General features: G+C 49.9%; 1 protein-coding gene across 1 annotated transcript in view; it reads right to left on the bottom strand.

Annotated features, from left to right (window-relative positions):
- Positions 1-20337, bottom strand: part of CSMD2 (CUB and Sushi multiple domains 2) — a 600117-nt gene that overhangs the window by 387449 nt on the left and 192331 nt on the right. The window contains exon 4 of the mRNA XM_047083843.1: positions 11292-11486. Within this exon, the coding sequence (XP_046939799.1) occupies positions 11292-11486 (195 nt within the window). The remainder of the gene's footprint in view (positions 1-11291; positions 11487-20337) is intronic.

Below are 20337 nucleotides of genomic sequence, written 5' to 3'. Positions count from 1 at the left end.
GAAGGATGGGTGATGGTAATGGACGTGTAGAAGGAGCCCCTGACAGAGAACATGGCCAAGAAGACTTGGAAGCAGAGGACTCTATTGGAAATAAAATGGATTTGGGGGTCAGGAAGGTCTAGGTTTGAATTCAGGCTCCATGTTCCCCAGCCATGCGACCTTGGGAGATTTATTTCCAGCAGCTTCACGTTGCTTCTCTGAACAATGGTTTGCTGTGATAATTGACGGGGATCGTTAATGTGACGGTTCCTAACATCAGCCAGGGGCTGGCACATGGAGATGCCCAGCAAATGCTAAGTTCTCCTTTTCCTTCCCCTTCGTCTTGAGAATCAAAGGTAGTGAAGGGATATGATTAAATTTGCATTTTAGAAAGATCCCTGGGGCTGTGGCATGGAGGAGGTCTGAATCACGGGAGTGGGCAGGATGCTTTTGGTAGGACAAAGTCACCGAAGTCTGGAGGAGGCCAGATGCGCTCTGAGCTGAGGCCATGGATGGGGACAGTGGGAAGAGCACTGATTTCAGAGAGATTTAGGAAGCAGAATCTATAGGACTTGGCAGTTGTGAGGGATGAGTTCCAGGTTTGGGGCATGAGAATCTGTAGGCTGAAAAATGTCTCCTGTGGCAGGGGACCCAGGAGGGGGCTGCTTTGTGGTGGGGAAGGCAAGCAGGGGTTTAGTTTCGGATCCCAGGGCTGAGTATGTATGTGGGATGTCCTGGTGTAGACATGGAGCTGACGGCTGGGTATGCAGAAGCAGCGTGGGATGGAGGTCAAGGTGAGTTTATTCAGTGGTCCGCAACTAGTCTCGTTAATGTCATTCTACTGGGTCAAGGTCCATTTCAAGAGAATGTGCCTACTTCTATATGCCAACTTGGATAGTGAAGAGGTTGGTCTAATCTTCAAAACCTGAATGAATGGCAACGGCAGTGGGAGGAAGAGAAGGAACAGAAAGGATTCAAGAGCCAGGCTGAGGAGAAGGGAGAGGATGCAGTCTCCACCTGTGAGTGGTCAGCAAAGGAGAGGAGGAGGGAGAGAGGACGTGGAGGACTCTAACAGGGCAGCAGGGCGGACTACGATGCTATTTGGGTAAACAGGGGCCCCAGAGGAGAAGCAGTTCTGTGGGATGGTGATGGCCCTCCTCCACCGCCCCTCTGCACTCTGTAAACAGGTGATGATGCCCATGGAGAGAGGGCAGGAGAGATGCCCAGGAGGCCTGCGAGGCCGGGAGTCAGCAGGAGGAAGAGCAACTCTGGCTCCAGGGGAGTAAAGAAGACCCGGGAAGAAGTGACATTTAATGATCAGCAGGCAAAAGCAAATGCACCTGAAAGGAAGTTGTGTAAGAGCAGTCAGGGTCAGGGTCAGGAAGCCTGGGGGCAGAGTGGGGGGTGAGGGAGCAGTGTCAGGAGTGCAGGACAGAGCGGCAAGCCCTGGGTCCACACTGTCCCACTTGCTCGGGCCCATGGGTCCTGGTGGGCCGCACAGCAGCAGGCAATGTTGGAGGGGAGCAGGTGATGGGGGGAGACTCGGCAGCCTCTGCGTAGTTCTTGGAATTCTAAGACATCCTACACTGTTGTCAGCCTCAGCCCAACAAAGACCACCTGGTGCTCTCCTCCCACTGAACCTGACCTTCTGGTGTTTCCTTCCCGGAGACTGTCAGTGCCATCCACCCAATGTCTCACGCCAGAGGTTGGGGCCATGGGCAACCTCTCCCACACGCCACACGTAGCCAGGGACCAAACCCCGTCCCTCCTCGTAAGTGGTTCTTGATGGGCCTCTCATCTGCCTTGCACCTGCTCCACTCAAAGCCATGTCATGATCCAAGTCAACCACAGCCATGAGGCCTCTTTCCTTGTCTCCAAATATCCCTCCTGCTCTAGCCTGTCATTCTTCACCAGAAGCCTGAGTGATCCTGGAAACACAGACCTGAGGACGCCACTCCTCTCCGTAAGAACCTTCAATAACTCTTACTGTCACTCAGGATAGAATAGAATATCGGTGGCTTATAAGGACCTTACAGAGCTTTGCCTCCTACCAGTCTCTCCCTGCCTACTTTCCTGCCACCAAACTGGCCTCCTCCCAGTTCTTCTGATGTATCCAGCATCTCCCTGTTCCAGGACCTGGAAAGTGCCATTTTCTCTTTCTGGAATCTTCTTCCCTACCTCCCTTCTTCCCTGGCTGGCCCCTCCTCAGCCTTTAGGTCCCAGTCTAAGTGTCACTTCCTCAAGGATCTTTCCAGATACAGAAACCCCTTCCCCCTATCTTAAGTTTTCAAAGCATGACATACTTTCCCATAACGAATTATTTCTGCAAATTAATTGGTTATGCCATTTATCTAATGTCTAAACTGTAAACTCCACTAGAGCAGGGACCATGTCTGTGGGCAGCAGGCCTGGCACAGGCCTCCTCAGTCACTGAGGTTCCGTGGCATCCAGCCCCTCATCGCCATTTCTAAGTGCCTTCTGTGGTCCGGGAGCCTCCATGGTCAGGGGCTTTTGGAAGTTTGCTCTAGGTATGAGTTGTAAGTTTCACCTTAAGAAATGTCTTTCAGAACAACACACCTTTGCCTCTAGACCCAGAACTTCAGGAGCAGTACTCTCCTGCTGGGAAGTACAAAGGACTGTTGGGATTAAGCAAAGAGTTTAATGGAGCCTTGAGGCCACTCAGCTCTAAAGAAATAAAAATGGCCCCTGCATTCGCCAATCTTCCTCTCAAGTGGCAGGCATTTAGTAAACATCTGTTGAACAAAGAATTGAAACAGGACACTGAAGTTCAGAGAGGTTAAGTAATTTCCCTAAGGTCACACAGTGCACGGGAATCAGGAATCCAGGTGGCTCTCCCAGGTATGAGAACTGTGGCCTCTTTCATGACACCGTATGTTCCTGCTTGAAAGCAGTCTGGTAAAGCCATCCCAAGATCTTCAAAGCTCCTCATGATAGTCAATGATTTCTAGACCATGCTGGAACTGAGGACTTAAGAGCTTGAGGCCCTCTGGGGGGAGCCGCCAGTCCCCTCCTTGGAAGGTGGCACCTTTACATTTTGTCATGCCTGCCTCTCGGGTTTCTCCGACACCCTTGCTCCCGAACCATCCTGTGTCGATTGAAGATGCTCTAAAAGTTGTTTGGAGATTTTCTCATACTTTAAACAAGGCACCATATTTCACGGTTTACAACTTCAGAGCCATAAAATATAACCCTCAGCTGATACCACGATCCTAAAATATTAACATACACTTCCTAAATATTAACGTACACTTCCTCCTTCTCTGGGAACGGGCCTTCCGCACCGCCATTAAGTCGTGTATGTTCGAAGGTGCAGGTGTTATGCTGAGAGTCGCCCTTCCAAGTTTATGACGTTATTTATGATCGACTTTAAGTTCCACCGAAATTCCTTCAGTTAACTATATAATTTTAGAGAACTACCCCTCGGCCCCCTTGGATGTCTGCTAACTCTCCGGTGACCCACAAATTTCAGTAGGGACAGTGGAACCTCCATCCTGCTCCTCCCCTGCCTGCATTTCAGGCCAGCGCCAGTGCACAAGCCTGGAGGCCTGCAAGCTTTGGGGTCCTCCACTCCCGTGTCCTCAGTTCCGCCCCCAGGCTACTCCGCCTCTGAGAAAACAAAAATCCCCATAGTCCCTGGGGGGGAAGCTGACGTCTGACAACTCAGGTGTGAGGCAAAGGGAGCCAGGGTGTGACTGCCCTAAAGCCTCCATGCTCCCCCTTTTCCTTGTGCTTTGTGGCTCAGTGTTGTGGGGGGGGGGGCTCGGTCTCATCAGTGCCCTCTTCTGGGGGCTTGGGGTTCTGCCCCCTTATCCTTGGCTTTATTAAGGACACCCCTTTTTAAAATTAGGAAATCGCAGGGGTGCCTGGGTGGCTCGGTGGTTAAGTGTCCGACTTGGGCTCAGGTCATGATCCTGTGGTCCATGAGTTTGAGCCCTGCGCTGGGCTCTGTGCAAAATAAATAAACGTTAAAAAAGAATGAAAAAGAAAAAAGAATGAAAGTAGCCCCCGGCAGCCCCTGGCTCCCTACCTGCAGCGGCATCTGCCCAGCAGAACAACCTCGGGCCCCTTCCCTGAGGAGGGTCAAGGGGGAACCACGGGAGACCAGGAAGTCCCTGGCCAGGTGGACTCATCAGGGGGTGCACCTACGAGGATCACCTATGAGGATCAAGCTCTCAGGCCCTGGGCCACCAAGCTGGAGCTCTGGAAGTAACGATGTCATCATGAGTCTCCTGTCAGGGCTCACAGGCCATCGTCCTGGTCTGCCACAGACAATGATGGTCAAGAACGTGGCTGGTAGACACATGGGCTTGGGTAGAATCCTGGCTCCACTACCCTCCAGCTGTGCAACCACAGGCAAAGTACCTCGCCTCTCCAGGCCTCAGTTCCCTCATGTGGAATAGGGAAGAACAAAATCTTAACCTCCAGGGGTTTCTGTGAGGATCCTGTGAGGATTAAATTAGAGAGGGCAGGGTCTGGCACATAGTGCTTGATAAATGCCAGCCAGCAGTGGCCGTGGCAGTCAGAATCACAACAGCTAATGCTCCCTGAGTCATTACTACGAGCAAGGCCTTCTGCTGCACGCATGACATTTATCAACTCGAACCTCACTTCCACCTTATGAGTTGAGTAGTGTATTGTTACTATTTACAGGTGAGAAAAACGGGGCACAGAGAGGTTGAGTAACAAGCCCAAGGTCACTCAGCTAGTGGGCATGAGTGGGAAGGCCAGGATTTGAATCCAGGTAATTGGACTCCAGAGCACATTCTGGATGGTTCTGCTATAGCAACAGTGATGACAAAGGTGATTAGAGGACTGGTGACTCCAGTGGTAGGAGAGGAACCCCATAGTTAGGAACGGTATCTGGGAGCCATGGTGCATTCCAGAATCACTCAAGGTCCTCACTGCCTGGATGACAAGTGGTGCTTTCTAAATGTTGTGTATATAATCAGTCAAAGGGGCCCAGCATGTGGCTCCCAGACCCCCTCTGCCATCTGCATCGCCACCTTAGGGTCTCATATCCCTCTCCTTCCTCTTTTCAGCTCAGAACTCCACCCAGCCACAGAATTAATCCCCCCACTTGGATGTCTCATGGGCATCTCAGACTTTACCTGGACAAAATGAGCTCTTGATTCCCCTGAGGGCACATGCCCCCTACGCCCTGTCCCAGTCATCCCCATCTCGGTTATCAACATCCCCACCCTGCCAGCATCTGGAAAGAGCCTAAGAGTCAACCTTGACCCTTTGTTCCATCAGCAAGACTATCGGCCATGCCCCCAAACCACGGTCCCAATCTCCCCTCCATCTCTGCCATGGCCACCCCTGACCGAAATGCAGAATCTCCAGTCTGCTGGCCTGTGACAGCTGCCTCCTAACTGGCCCTCCTGGTTGCACCTCTTGCCCACTACAATCCCTCTCATCCTAGCATCCAGAAGGATCTTTTTAAAAAAGTAGATTCAACTGCACCATGCCTGAGCTTAAAATTCTTCCCTGACTCCCTCCTGAGCTTAGAACCAAACCTGAACCTCTTGTCCTGCTCCACCATAGCAACCCCTCTCCCCCATTCAACTTCGCCACAGGGGACTGTGTTCTATTTCTCTAACACGTCAAACTCTCTCCTGCCCCAGGACCTTCACACCAGCTGTTCCTCTTGTTGGGGATGCCTTTCCCCTGGTCTTCATATAACAAGCCCCTCTTATCATTCAGGACTCAGTTCAGATGTCACCTCCTCAGAGAGTCCCCTCCTGACAACTCCATCTAAAGTAGCCTTCCTGTCACTAGCTGCTTCATTTCCCTCATGATCTGAAATTTGTTTATTTGATTTTTATCTGTTTTCTGCCTCCCAGCTGCTCACACGTAAACCCCACGAGATCATGGATCTGGTCTGACTTTTCGTCGCTGCAGTTCTCTGTATCTAGAATGGTAAATATCCAACAATCGGCACTTTGCAACTAAGGATTGAGTTCATAACTCAGTAGCACACGGCGCTACGGTGGCACACAGTAGGCATGCATGCAAAGCATGAATTTTGAGTGAATGAGTAACCTTCAAGGCTGCTGCTCGTGTTCCCCACTTGGAAACTCGGGGAGACTTAGCAACACGCAGCTTTGAGCTGGCACAGGACGGCCAGAGCTGACTTGGGCCTGTCTGACCCCATGCTCCTTCCGCGCCCAGCACACTGCCTCCATCTTGCATTCTGCAGGTTCCTCCCTCGGGGCTCCAATATCTGGAACCCAGCTTGACACTTGCAGTCTGAGCTTCTGCAGACCAGTGCCCCCATCCCTGTCAGGGGACGGCCCGCTGCGCCTGGCTTGAACCTCTGAGGCCAAGCATTTCTCGCTCAGGCTGCTTTCTCTCCACCTGCCTCTCAGCACCCAGCACATCTGAACCCTGTTCCTTCCCCACGCAGCCTTCTTTGCTCCAGGGCCAATGCCCCTCACAAGTCAGGGGCCATTTTGCTGAAACCCACATGGTCTTCCTTCTTGTGATTCAAATTGGCTCCACAAAGCTCGGAGACTCCTAGGGTGGATGTGCCCAGAATGACACAAAGCAAAGGGGGATCACGGGCCCTGCCTCCTTCTCTCTGCCAGCTAGACCAAGCCTCAAAGTGCCAGCAGCCTTAGAATGGGCCTCGATGGAGGTCAGACTCACACCTGCTCTGTCCCCTGATCCCAGCTACTCCCCCTTAGCCTGGGCCGTGTCCCCAGACTGAGTCTACCTTTCGGGCAGGCGTGTGGCATTTCCTGTTTGACGTAGAGACACAATGCCCTCCAACCTGCTCCGGGAAGCCTTGGACTCAGAGTTTGTGTCACTCAGTGCTGCTGGGCAGGTGGGCTGACCCAGGCCAGGAATTTGCCTTTTGGGCTTGTACGCCTTACATGATCCTCATGGTGAATAAGACCCATCCGGCCCTCCGCTCATTCAGCAAATATTTACGGACCACTGCCCAGTGGATGAGGTTTATCCACGCACAGATGCCAGCCCTTGAGAGTTCTACACAAGAGGAAAAAAGGCCAAAAGGCTTTAATCCTTCCAGAGTATGAACCGTTAACTCTGGCATGACCGCAGCTCCTGGCATCGCATGGGCACATGATGAGCACCTTCAGTTCCTATACAACTTGGTCTCCTAAGGAAGCACAGTTTGGAAAATCACTTTCAGAAAAATCACTGGCGTTATTGAGGATGTTTCTCAGACTATGCTTGCGGCTCATGGTGAATTAGAAACGAGAAATGGACCTGAAGCCCAGAGAACGGGGGAGGCGTGGGGGCTCGGAGAGTGGGAGAGCCACCTGTGCTCCCCCAGTCTTTGAGTAGGAGCCACGTCTCATCTCCTCTAGATGCCAGGGAGCCTCTGGGACCCAAAGCCCTTCTGGAAGCCACACTTGACGTCCTTGGCTGGCTTCCCCAGTGTGTTCCAAAAGAGGGCATTCTCTGGTGTGGCTAAATTGGAAGGTACTTAGAGAGGACTTAGAAAGATCAGCCTGGGAGTCTTTCTGGATGGGCCTTGTCCATGTTCAGGAATCTGAACTTGACCCCGTCAGTGATGGAGAGCCACTATTGGCATTCTAAGCAGCAAGTGATCCTGTCAGATCTGTAGCTTAGAAAGTTTGCTCCAGCAGTGAAGAATGGACTGGGATGCGTGTGGCGGGGGAAAGGCAAACGGCTCGTCACTGGATGTTACCAGACGGGGCCCCAGATCACTGGCAGAAGCATGGAGGGGAGGGCTGGTGCAGAGGGAAATGTACCAGGGCACGATGGCTGATGGTGCAGGGGGCATCTGGCTTGGGCACCTTGGATGGTGACACTCTTCACCGAGCGAGGGAAGGCAGAAAAAAGAGCAGGTTTGGGAAGACAGGGTTAGGTTTTGGATGTGCCCCATTTGAAGCACTCTCCGGGGAATGTTGAGTAGAGTCTGAGACCCATGTGGACCTGAAGCGTAGGACAGAGGGTGGGGCTGGGGACAGAGACTGAAGAGCCACCTCCCTGCAACAATTAGAAGCCATGTAGTGGATGAGAAGTTCCAAGAGATGTAAGATGTTCCCAGAGATGAGGCCATGCTGAGCCCTCCAGCATTTAAGGGAAAGAATGGTCATCACCTAAGAGGCCAAAAGACGAAGAAGAGAGGCTTGGGAGGCAGTCGTGCCCCACAAAGGCACCCCACACCCGTGAGCCACTGCTGTGACGTGAGTGCTGGGGGGAGGCACCATTACCCCAGCCCACTCTGCCTCCCACACCCTGACACACAGGCATTAGACTGGGGACAGTGAGCTGACCCAGCAACGGAAGCCTCCAGGAGGTCGCCCTTATCACTTATCTTTTACTAGTGGATTAATAAAAAAAAGTATTTTCATAGCCAGTCAAGTTTCTTCCAGGTGAAAGCTCTCTTTGTTCAGGACAATACCACCTGATGCCTACATAGCTTGGCTGGGAAGGGATGCTTCTATCAGGAGAGGGCAAGTCAAGGGGCAATGGGACTCTTGTGCCTAAGCGGACACAAGTCCCACAGCGAGGCCAAAGTTAAGAGGCACCAAGTGGAGGAGGCTGGAACGAGATGAGAGAGGCAATGTCTGAGCTCAGGAAGTCTAAGGCTGCTAAGACAGAAGCCAGGGACAAGCTTCCAGGGAGAAGGGGCCAAAAGCTTTGGAGGCTCATGATTGCTCAGACTTTCATTTTAAGCCATTTGCTTTGCTGGGATGCAGACTCCCTGTGTTGCCACAAACCTTCAATAAAGGCCGCGCTGCATGCAAACACCTTTATCAGTGGGTTGTCCTTTTTGTTTTGTTTTGTTTTTCCCCCGGGACAGGAAGAAATGGAAGAAAAATAGGCCAAGTTCCTGACCTAAGTTAGCAGAGCAGAACCCAGGGAGTTGAGGCATGGCGGTCGAGCTCCAGGTTCAGAGAGGGCTGAAGCTGACGAAGATCCCTGAAGACACTGGGCGGGGTTGTGGATTTCCACCTTACTGAGGTAGATATTGACGTGAAGTGTATTGCACAGGATGGATGACAGCCCCTCTGCCCCTGATTCTTGGGCTACCTCTGTTTTTCATTTCCATATTAAAAGAGCATGGTATTTATAGTGTTGTGGGAGGAAAGAGAATTGTGGGTTTTGTTTCACAACTAGAACACTTGATTCCATTTACTATCAGGTTTCATATTCTATTACCATGTCACGACTCTTGACACCCCTCCTTGGAAGGTCAGAGTGTTCAACGGTGGTACCCTCTGGGCAGGGGGCGGGTAGGGATGCTCTAAGAGGAGTGAAGACAGCAGCTTCTAGCCGTGGTTGGCCACGCAGGGCCACACACCGGTGTGGAGGGGCCAAGGTCTCACCCGATGGGTTTGGCCATTCCTGATACCAATCATGTGATGAGAAGGACATCCTAAGTTAGAAAAGGGGCCTAAGAGAAGACTTAGGAAGGCGAGAAGGGAGATTCTAGTTCCCTTGGGTTCCACCAAGACAGGCCAACATGGCTGAAGAGAGTAAACAAACATGGAGGCAGATGGCAACTCACACTGACTGGTTGTGGATTGCCTGTTCATAGGAAGGAATTCACTGCCATGTGTGAGCTCAAGAAAGGGTGCTGGGATCAATTAATCATGTCTGCCATTGCAGTGGGAGCAAGGGAAGAGATCTATGTGCCAAGTATTTTCCACCTCTGGTGTAGATAGTAAAAAGGGTATACGCTTATAGCGGGAGTGGGGAGCTTGTCTCCTCAAGCTAGTCTTTGGATAGTAATTACAGAAAACCTGCCTCTAAGAGAAAGGCAAAGCTTGAACCCAAAGGGAGCTACATGTTCCAATCATTTCTCGACTCCTTGAAACGATCCCCCCCAGACCTATATCTGAGTGTTCTGGGATCCATACAATTTAAAGACGAGAGTTTCAAGAAGAAAAGAGTGGTCAATAGTGCAGAAGGCTGTTGAGAGGTCAAGAAATATCAGGGCCAAAGCAATTCCCATCTGATTTGGCAACATGATGCAGAATATTGGGGCCAAAGGCCAGTCTCCAGAGGAGTAAATGGGAAGTTGGGGGAGAGACCAGGCTGGACTGAGCTTTTGAGATGCTAGGTGTTCCTGGTGGCCTGGGGAAATGCTACAGTGCAATGTCACAGCCATTGAAAGGTGGCTTAAAAAATCTACATGCATGATAATCTCAATTATACACATATTCATAATATATGCATACTGCAGTGTGTGTTAGAAGATGAGAAGGAAATACCTGAAAAATCATCATTAAAATGGGTAAATTTTGTTTCTTCTTTACCCTTTTCCGTATTTTATAAGATCATTTAAAAATGATCATATGTTATTTTTATCATCAGATTACAGGAATGGGAATTACTTTAGAAATAAACTCAGTTATGATGGGGTGGAGGGGCAATAACAAAAGTTATTATGGGGTGGAGGGGCTGGGAAGGGGCACCTGGGTGGCTCAATCAGTTAAGCATCCGACTTTGGCTCAGGTCATGATCTCGAGGTTCGTGTACTGAGTCCCGTATCAGGCTCTGTGCTGACAGCTCAGAGCCTGTAGCCTGCTTCAGATTCTGTGTCTCCTTCTGTCTCTGCCCCTCCCCCACTCACACTCTCTCTCTGTCTCTCAAAAATAAATAAATGCTAAAAAAAAAAAAAAAAGAAAGAAATAGGCTCGGAAGAGGGTGACTTACTGTCCCGGTTTGCCTGGGACTTGGGGCATTTCCAGGATGTGGGACTTTCAGAGCTAAAAATGGGAAAAATCCCAGGGAAACCAGGATATGCTCGGCCATCATAGCTGGGAGGCTAAGGCTGATATAGCACCAAAGGGAGGTAGTGGGTTTTGAGGGGGCTGTTGGGGTAAACAGGTTTTGAGCATATTTGGAGGCTAAGACCCCATTAAACAGGGAGGAGGCTGAATTTATAGGAAAGAGAAAAGACTAATCGCTAGGGTGGGGTCAGTAAGAACAAAAGCAGCTGGGGAGATCCATGCACAGGACAGACTCTCTGTAATGGAAAACAAAAGATGTTTCTTCTAGACAGAAGGGCAGACTAGCTAAAAATAAGTTTGTTGATGTAGGGGTAGAGGATTGAGAGAGTGCACACCTGAGGGCTAGAAGGTCAAGTGAGGCTGAGAAGCCTCTAGAATAGCTGGGGACCCTGAGCACCCTTGGTGGCCCCCAGACATGTGCTCCCCATAGCAGGCACCCCAGGCCTTGCTGGAGCGCATGGTGTAGTTTCCCCACTGAAGATCAGGTCCCACTGGAAACTCCCGCCTCCCATCCAGTCACAGCCCACCCGACCCAGACCCTCCCCGGCCACCTACCTCTGCAGGAGGGCAGGGGGAAGTCCCACGTGGCACTGTTCTCAGAGCCAGCGTGACAGGTAAGCACGGCATGGCCCTCCAGGAAGAAGCCGGGGTTGCAGCTGTAGCGGACCTTGTCCCCGAGGTTGAAGGTTGAGCCCTGCTGGACGCCGTTGGGCAGCCGCCCGGGGTTCCCACACGTGTGACTGGGGAGAACTGTGAGAGGGAGACACACAGCCTATGAGTTGGGCTCGAGACCTGACACCTGCTTCTGCACAGCACCCGCCCAGGCGGGTCACCCCCCGGGTCTCGTTTCTCCTGCAGACGAGCCGGCCCTCTCAAGGCTGCCTAGTCCCTCCATACTGTCAGTTGTCAGGCATTAAGGAGGAGCCACACTGGCAGCGTATAGCCAGCCATCCAGGTTTCCTGCCTCTTCTCCAGCTCAGCCATGGTTGTGGATTACGTTTGTCCCATCACTCGAGATGCCTCAGGGAAATCACTTTAATCTATTGGGTTTGCTTGCCCTGATTTCAGAGTCCACCCTCCCTCTCACGACCAGGGAAGGGACGCAGAGCATGGAATGGAGTAGGTGCTCATTAAACCCAGTGTCCTTTCTTTCATGTGCGTCTGCCCTGGCCGCCGGAGGGGTACTCTGGCCCAGTGGATTTGGGAGAGTCGAAGGGGTCGTTAGCATTGGAACAGGCAGTGGAGTGGGAAGGCGAGAACCCCAGCTCTGATCCGACTGAGCCATTTAAAGGGGGAGCTGGGGAGCTGGAGAATATGATGTTCCGCGTGCGACCAGAGCCGAAGCAGTCACGGCCAGCGGTACGTGTAGCCTCATTATCCAGAGGATACCGCGGAGGGTGCAAGAGCATCACGACCTGCCAGTCTGAGGAGGGAGGCTGGGCGCGGCTCCTCTGCCCAAGTCGCTTATTCAACCTGACCTGGCTCCCCCAGTCCTCTGCCTTTCTCCCCAGAGTTAGAACTGCCTGTGCCCTGAAAGTCATACCTCCTACCAATCCAGGATGTCCCCACAGGTCAGGGACAGCGGCTCACAGCCACACCCAGAGGGCCATCCAAGTACGTGTCCATCACCAGGTGATGATTTGCTAAGGTGTCACTGAAAGGCTGTGGAGCAGGGTGGTGGGAAGTACAGACTCGAGAACTTGGGTTCACATCCTGGCCTGATGGCTTGCTACCTGCGGGCTCCCGAGCAAGTCTTGTCACCCCCTGTGCCTCAGTCTTCTCACTTGCAAGACAGGGACCACAATGGCACCTTCATCCCCCATGGGGTACTTGTAAGAATTGAGTGAGCTAAGATTTGGAAAGTGCTTAGGACAGACCCTGGCACACAGTGAGAATGACACACGTGAATGTGAGCTCCCAGTCCACACTTAATGGGAAGTGTGCATAATTAAAGGTATTTTAGATGTTATGATGTGATAGGGACCAGGCAGGAAACCAAACCCAGTCTGGGGCAGTCAGAGATGGCTTCCTGGAAGAGGTGACATCTATGCTGGATCCTGAGAGATCAGTAAGAATTAGCTAGGTCAAAGAGTGTTCCAGGAAGAGGAAACGTGTGCAAATACCCTGAGACCAGAGATAATCTGGGAGCTCAGGCAGCCAGCCTGAAACAAGAGGGCAGGGGTGGCAAGGATGAGCAGTAAAGACGAAGAAGTACAGGTGGCCAGCCTGGATTCTAGAGGGCTTCCCAGGCCCTTGCTGTGCCCTCTTCCTGACCACGTTGCTGTCTTCCAGGACCCTCTCTAACAGCATTGATGTTATAACCCTCCAAAAGAAGTCTGCCCCTCTCTCTTCTTAACCTCCCCTTCCAGGAGGAGAAAGCATAGTGTAGAGAGAAATGGCAGACTTTGGAATCACCATGATCTGGCTCTGCAGCCCGGCCCTGTCTCTGTCTTACTCTGTGGCCTTGTGACCTCTCTAAGCCTTGGTTTCCTCAACTGCGAAAGGAGAACAATAATATCTAGTGGCTGAGGGCGTTACAAATAATAGATGATGCACGGCTGACAACAGTGCCCGGCACACAGTAGGTGCTCAGAAAACGGCAGATGCATTATTCCATCAGGCCATAGGGTCACGAGGGCAGGGTGTACCCTGGGAGCCTAACGCAATACTCCGGCACTCGTAGGGACGTGACTACATTTTCATTAATTGGTTGTGGGGAGGAGTTATTCATGTAATAATTCCTTCATGCAACGAAAACTCATTGCAGGCCTACTGTGCTGGGACTATAGCAGTGAACTAGACAAAGCCAGTCCCTGCCCTCAAGAGGCTTATGTTTTTGTGAGAGACTTATCTCAAGGACTGAAGAGCTCTCCTGTCCATTCTCCACCTCTGCCGGGTGAGATGACCCAGATGAAAGGATTACCTCCATCAACCTGTCCACTAGCCCAGCTTAGCATTTCCCGTGATCCCATGCTGCTGGCTTCCTCGGGTGTTCCCGTGATCCCGCCTCCTCGGCCTTTCCCATGAGCTCGTGCTACTGGCTTGCGGCAACGGAGGCAGTGACTGTGATATGTGTGTGTTTGTGAGTGTCAGGGGGTTGGAGGGGCGGGTCAGGTAAACATTTGGAGAAGAAAGCAAGCTAAGGTGAGGGGAGGGAGCCAACCAGGGGGAATGGGCTGAGAACTGGTGTAGAACTAACGTTCCATTTTCCGCAACGAGACGCAAAGACCCAATTTAATTAAATTACTAATGTCAAATTTTTAATGAACCTGCTTCTGCTTTGGGCTTTCTTCCTTCGAAATTAATGACTGGAACGTCACTATAAATAAAAGTCGATTCTTTCTAAAAAGTCACTCTCAAACACTCACTGCTCTTTACTTAATGAACTGTTCGTAATCAGACCACTCTGACCTGGCACCTCCACTGGGACTTGGGTGTGATGAATGGGGGCTCGTTCCCAACACCACCTCCTTTTTTTATCTTGAGCGCCGCTCCTGAGAGGCCACACGGTGAAGGAGGCGGGAGGGCAGATGTTGGGCTCAGAGAGGTGTGGATTCCACTCTCAACTGAACCACCTCTAGCTGAGTGATCTTGAGCTGTAATTGTCACCTCTGCCCTTCAATTCTTCATCTAAAAATAAGGATACTTTTCCTTCCCATGGGGGGTATTGTGTTAGTTTCCTAGGGCTGTAACAATGTACCACAAACTGGGTGGCTTAAAAAAAAAAGACAGATTCTTATCGTCTGACAATATGCAGGTTTAGAAGTCTATGGGAAATTTTTGAGTCTCCCTAGTTTCTGGTGGTTTTCTGGCAATCTCTGGTATCCCTTGGCTTATAGATGCTTCACTCCCATCCTCTGTCTTCACTTGGCATTGTTTCTCTATGTCCAAATTTCACCTCTTTATAAGGACACCAATATACTGGATCGGGATTGAGATACACCCTAAGGAACTCATCTTCACTTCCTCATCTGCAAAGACCCTATTTCCAAATGAGGTCAAATTCACAGCTACTAGGTGTTTTAGGACTTCAATAGATCTTTTGGGGGACACAATTCAACCTAGAGCAGGGCTGTTGTGCACAGTAAGTAAAACCAGATCTATAACACCTGCTATTGAGTTCCTGGTATGTTTCAGGCCCTGGGCTACAAATGTATTTTACTTAGTCCTCAAAACGATTCCAGTGGGATAACTATTATCCTCATTTTATAGATGCAAAAAACTGAGGCACAGAGAGTTTAGGTGACTTCCTCCAGGCCACACAGCTAGAAAATGGCAGAGCTGGGCTGTGAATCTCAGTCTTTTTGGCTCCATTGTTCAGCACTCTTAAATGGACTGTGATACTAAGAGCACCCACCATACAGTGGGTGCTTAATCAACCAGAGTTCCCTTCCCCCCTCCACCATTGTAGGTGCCACGACAAGATGAAGGGTGATTACCTGAGTGTCCAGATTTAACAGTCTGGTTTTTTTCTCCAGTCTGATTTACTAACCTGGTATTTTTTAATAATGTCAAGGGCAACATTTAAAGTGTGGGCTTTTGTAATGTATCTGATGTACAACTTGCTGGACAGACAGAGGAGATCGGAGATAAGCCACAAAGCAACAAGCCTTTCTAGGTGAGGCATTCTTTGATTTTTTTTTATTTTGTCCGTGTGTTTTTTTGGCACAGATATTATAGCTGTTCATGCTCTCCCATCTATAAAACTTCCCTTTGATTGCTCACAAAATGAAGAGTGGGATATTTACATCCAACGCAGTCCAGAACAATATTATTAAAGCTGTGCCTGACATTGAACAATTCCATTGTAGATTAGCTGTGGGGAATTCTGTCCCTTCTACAAAGCCTGGCTCTTGCCAATCAATATAATATTCTCAGTGATTGTATGACAATGAATCTCCTCTGTGGTTGGAGTGCAGCAAAAGCTACACCGTGCCTTCTTTTATTTTTAATTTGAGACTTTAGTTCCCATATTATAATGAAGAGTCATTTATGCTCTCTGGACAAGCACCCTCCATATGTTTTGATTTCTTATCTTCCATCAAGTCACTTGTTTCATCTCCATGGCCATACGGTTGATACTAAGTGGCAGGATGGCTGGGAAAAAAAGATTCAGAGAGAAGGATTGCATTTCCCACAACCCTCAACATGGAAAAAGGAGATGGCATTTTGTGTGTGTGTGTGTGTGTGTGTGTGTGTGTGCGTGTGTGTGTGTGTGCACGCGTGCGTGTGTGCGTGTGCACGTATGTGACTGAGGGTTAGTGGGCAGTCAGAGGAGGGAGGAATAAAAACCATTATCTTCTGGGTACCTACTTCTGCATCACACATGATCTTAGTTATTCTTTTTTTTTTTTTTTTTACATTTTTTTAATGTTTATTTTTGAGAGACAGAGAGAGACAGGGCATGAGAGAGGGAGGGGCAGAGAGAGAAGGAGACACAGAATCTGAAGCAGACTCTGGGCTCTGAGCTGTAAGCACAGAGCTGAACGCAGGGCTGAAGCTCACGCACCATGAGATCATGACCTGAGCTGAAGTCAGACGCTTAACCGACTCTGCCACCCAGGCACCCTGATCTTAGTTATTCTTTATAACTCTCTTGCTTTTAGCTGTTTGGCCTTGTAAACATAGTTTATTGCACACTTACTATGTGCTATCCTCAGTGCCATGTGCTTTGTGCTCAGAGAAGCGGGTACACTGCTGTCTCTACTTCCTCTCCTCCCATCTGACACACTACATATTTGATACATTTAATATTCTTTGTCTCACCCTGGTACTATGTAAGCTACACAAAGACAGTTTGTAGTCTCTTTTGTTCACTTCTGTGTTCCAGTTCCTAGAACGCCGCACCTCATGTATACTAATACTTTGATAAAAGCTTATTGAATGACTTAATGACCTTATTTAATCCTTCCAACAACGCATTGAGAGAGATGCTATTATTATCCCTTGTGGAGATGAGCATGATCGCCAGAGAGGCCGGGCCATTTACTCGAGGCCACATGGCTCGCTGCGGGGGAAGGCTGGGTTTCCACAGCAGTGCCTGGCAGCTGAGCCCTTCGCATCCTCACCAGGCAGTGCTTGCACTGACGACTCCACCGAGTCCACAGTGGCTGGTGTATCCTGAGACATCGTCATAGAGGACTTACACTCGTTCTCCTCGGGGAGGTCTTGGGGCGTCAACCAGAGCCTGGTCCTGTCCATTGCCTGCTGCCTGTCAATCAAACAAAGGCAACGGCACCAGGGTCTCGGATGGGGTGTGCCGCCCACGAGTTCACAGGGCCCTGTCCCGTCAGGCCCCTCCCTGACCAGTGCGGGGTGTAAGCCCTCCACCGTGAGCATGTTCTCTCCGCTTTTGTTTGCAGTTTTTGCAACCTTCAGCATCAGGGTCACGTGGGGAGTTTCATAAAGATACTGATGCCTGTCCCCCAGCCTACTGAATCAGAGGTAGAGCTTGGGTTCATGTAGGTGACTGCAACGTGGAACCGAGATTGACAACCACTCACAGTAACCTATTCATGTTGGTTATTCCATTAACGCTGTTGGGTTTACCTCTCTGAGCTGTGAACTGTTCAATCTCCAGGGCCTTTCTTATGGCTGGACTTTGACTTCTGGGGGCAGCAAGCCTGGCTTCGCTCCTGGACTTTGCTGTGCTCCATAAATCAGACTTGCCCTAGCCTTCCCTCTCCTTTGTCGTTCCTCATCATCCCTGCCCTGGACTTCTGCACCCCACTCTGACCTCCTCGCCGCTGCTGGAGTGAGCATTCCAGAACGGCAAATTCACCACGGCCCTGCCTTGTTCACACCCCATCAGGGACACATGTGTCAAAAAGGCTTCCCTACCACCAAGCAATGGCGAATGCAGGCCCTTTGGTCTTTGCTTGGTTAATACCAGAATAAATAATGATTTGAAAAATTAATAATAATAAGAAATAAAAGGAAAGAAAAAGAAAACTGTGAGAGCTTTCCCATTGCTGTCAGAATAAATTAAAGCTTGGGCTCATGCAGCCCCATCCTTCCGTGAGGCGGCCCCTGCCAACAGCTTCTGCTTTTATCTCCTGGTCCCCCCAATCTTATCCCCACCACTATGGTTATTCTAAACCACAGGCACCCTAAGCACATCTTGCTTTTCTCTCAAATTTCCCATCTGGAAAATTCCTACTCATCCTTCAAAGCCACATTAAATGTCACTTTCTCTGGGAAGCCCTCCTTGATACCCTTCGTGTCTTGTAGAAACTGTAAAATCCCGGGAGAACACATTGTGATAGAATGTAAATCCAAGCATCCAAGCATAATGCCATTGGCATTTGGCTCCCAGAATCCCGGAACTCCCAGCCCATTAACTACAGAGGGTTCCCCCCCCCACCCCCCATCACCGCCCCGGTCATCTCTTCATTTTGTGATCTCATGTCCCACATCTTACGTGATTGGGAATTTTTGGATCCCACTTATGGAATTACGTTGGAATTTTAGTTGCACTTTATTTAATTCCTGCACTTGTCATATGACATTGCAATTCATTCATCCATTCATTTACAACACCCTGGCTTCCAAGCAGGAGCTGAGCCTGCCTGTAATTGTTTGTTTAGGTGCCTGTTTCATCTCTGGACTCCCCCGAGGGGCAGGAATGACTTCTTTATTTATCTAGTGTTCGACTTAATGCCTGGCAGGAAGAGGGTGTCTTGTTGGAATGTGTTGAATGAATTTTATATGTGTACATATATATAATGTATATAATATAAATATAAGAATATGCATTATATATTAGCATATATATATATATATATATATATATATATATATAAAGCAATAAACTAGTGCAGGGTTGGCAAACTATTTTTCTGTGGAGGACCAGATAGAAAATATTTTTGGCCTTGCCTTATGGTCTCTTTCTCAATGATTCAACTCTTTCAGTGTCGTGCAAAAGCATCCACAGACAGCACATGTGTCAATAAAACTTTACTTAGAAAACAGGCAGCCATGGGACACCTGGGTGGCTCAGTTGGTTAAGCGTCCGACTTCGGCTCGGGTCATGATCTCACAGACTGTGAGTTCAAGCCCCGCGTCAGGCTCTGTGCTGACAGCTCGGAGCCTGGAGCCTGCTTTGGATTCTGTGTCTCCCTCTCTCTCTCTGCCCCTCCCCTGCTCAAGCTCTGTCTCTCTGCCTCAAAAATAAATAAAAACATTAAAAATAAAATTTAAAAAAAAAACAGGCAGCCAGCCCATAGTTTGGCGGTCCTGAACTGGTGTGTATTCAGTTATGCCCTTAGCTGAGGTGTATGATTTTTTTTTTTTTTTTTTTTTTTTTACTAGGCATCAAGGATGGGAAGGGGCAGGGAGGAGAGTGAACCAAGCAGGTGAGAGCCCTGGACAGAGGTGACTGGTGGAAAGTGGGCAGGGCAAACACAGGCAGTAAGCACCCGAGGACTGAGACCAAAGTCACATTTCCCTTCCCTTTCAGTTTGGCCCTGGAAACAGGTGGCACTGTGCTGGCTTCAGGGAAGGGCTTGCCTATGTTCAGTCTCCACTCTTTCCCATTAAAATCAGACTTATCTTAGTCTTTTTTTTTTTTTAATGTTTATTTTTGAGAGAGAGAGAGACAATGAGTGGGAGAGGGGCGGGGCAGGGGGGTGTGGCCTGGACAGAGGATCCAAAGAGGGCTCTGCGCTGACAGCTGAGACCTCATGTGGGGCTCGGACCCATGAACTGTGAGATCATGACCTGAGCCGAAGTCAGACGCTCAACCGACTGAGCCACCCAGGTGCCCCAGTCTTCATGCTACTCTTTAGGTTGGCATTCATGAACCCCACTGTAGGAAAAAGAGCTAAACTGAGAGAGCCAAAGAGTTGCACGGCTAATTGTAATGATAGTTACGGTCACCATTTGGATGTTTAATATGAGCCGGGCGCTCCTCTGCTCAGCACTTTATCTGGGCTGTTCTATTCCATCTTCCCCTGACAGAGGAACCATGGCTGTCCCCTTTTGAGAGCTGGGGGATGAGGAACAGCAGGGCTCATTGTGACCCAGTGTCAGACTGCTGGTTGGGATCAGGGCTAGGGATGAAACTCGCGCCATTTGGCCACAGTGCTGTGTCCTTCGTCAGGTGGTAACCTTGATCTCCCCAGCTTCAAGCCTGCTTTCCCAGCATGGAGCCAGTGCTCTGGGCCCCTACACAGTTCCTCTTGCTGCCAGACCTACAGCGTGCTTGACCCACACCCACTCAAATCCTTGTTGACCCCCTCTCCCCACCCCGATGAGCTGGGGCTGTCCACGCATCCACTCTCCCACCAGCAGAGGCCACAGAGGGGCTGACAGTGTGGAATTCTCCTTGGCACTTTGTAACCACAGGACCCCATGGCCTCCTCACTTTCACCTGACATGCTTTAGAAGCATTACTGAAAAGGCTACATCCTATGCCCCAGAATAGAGTTGCAGGTTAGAACAAAGGATGCCCAGTTAAATCTGAATTTCAGAGAAACAAATAGTTTTGTTAGCATAGGTATATCCCACACAGCATTTGGGTTATACTTATACTAAAAAGTATTTGTTAGTTGAGATTCGAATTTGATTGGGCACCCTGTATTTTAATTTGCCAGTTTTGGCA

This window comes from Lynx rufus, unplaced genomic scaffold (genome assembly GCF_022079265.1).
Source record: "Lynx rufus isolate CCGP_SWC_20201006 ecotype Redwood Valley unplaced genomic scaffold, mLynRuf1.p SCAF_2, whole genome shotgun sequence".
Lineage (NCBI taxonomy): Eukaryota > Metazoa > Chordata > Mammalia > Carnivora > Felidae > Lynx > Lynx rufus.
This window is presented reverse-complemented; position numbering and strand designations above follow the sequence as displayed.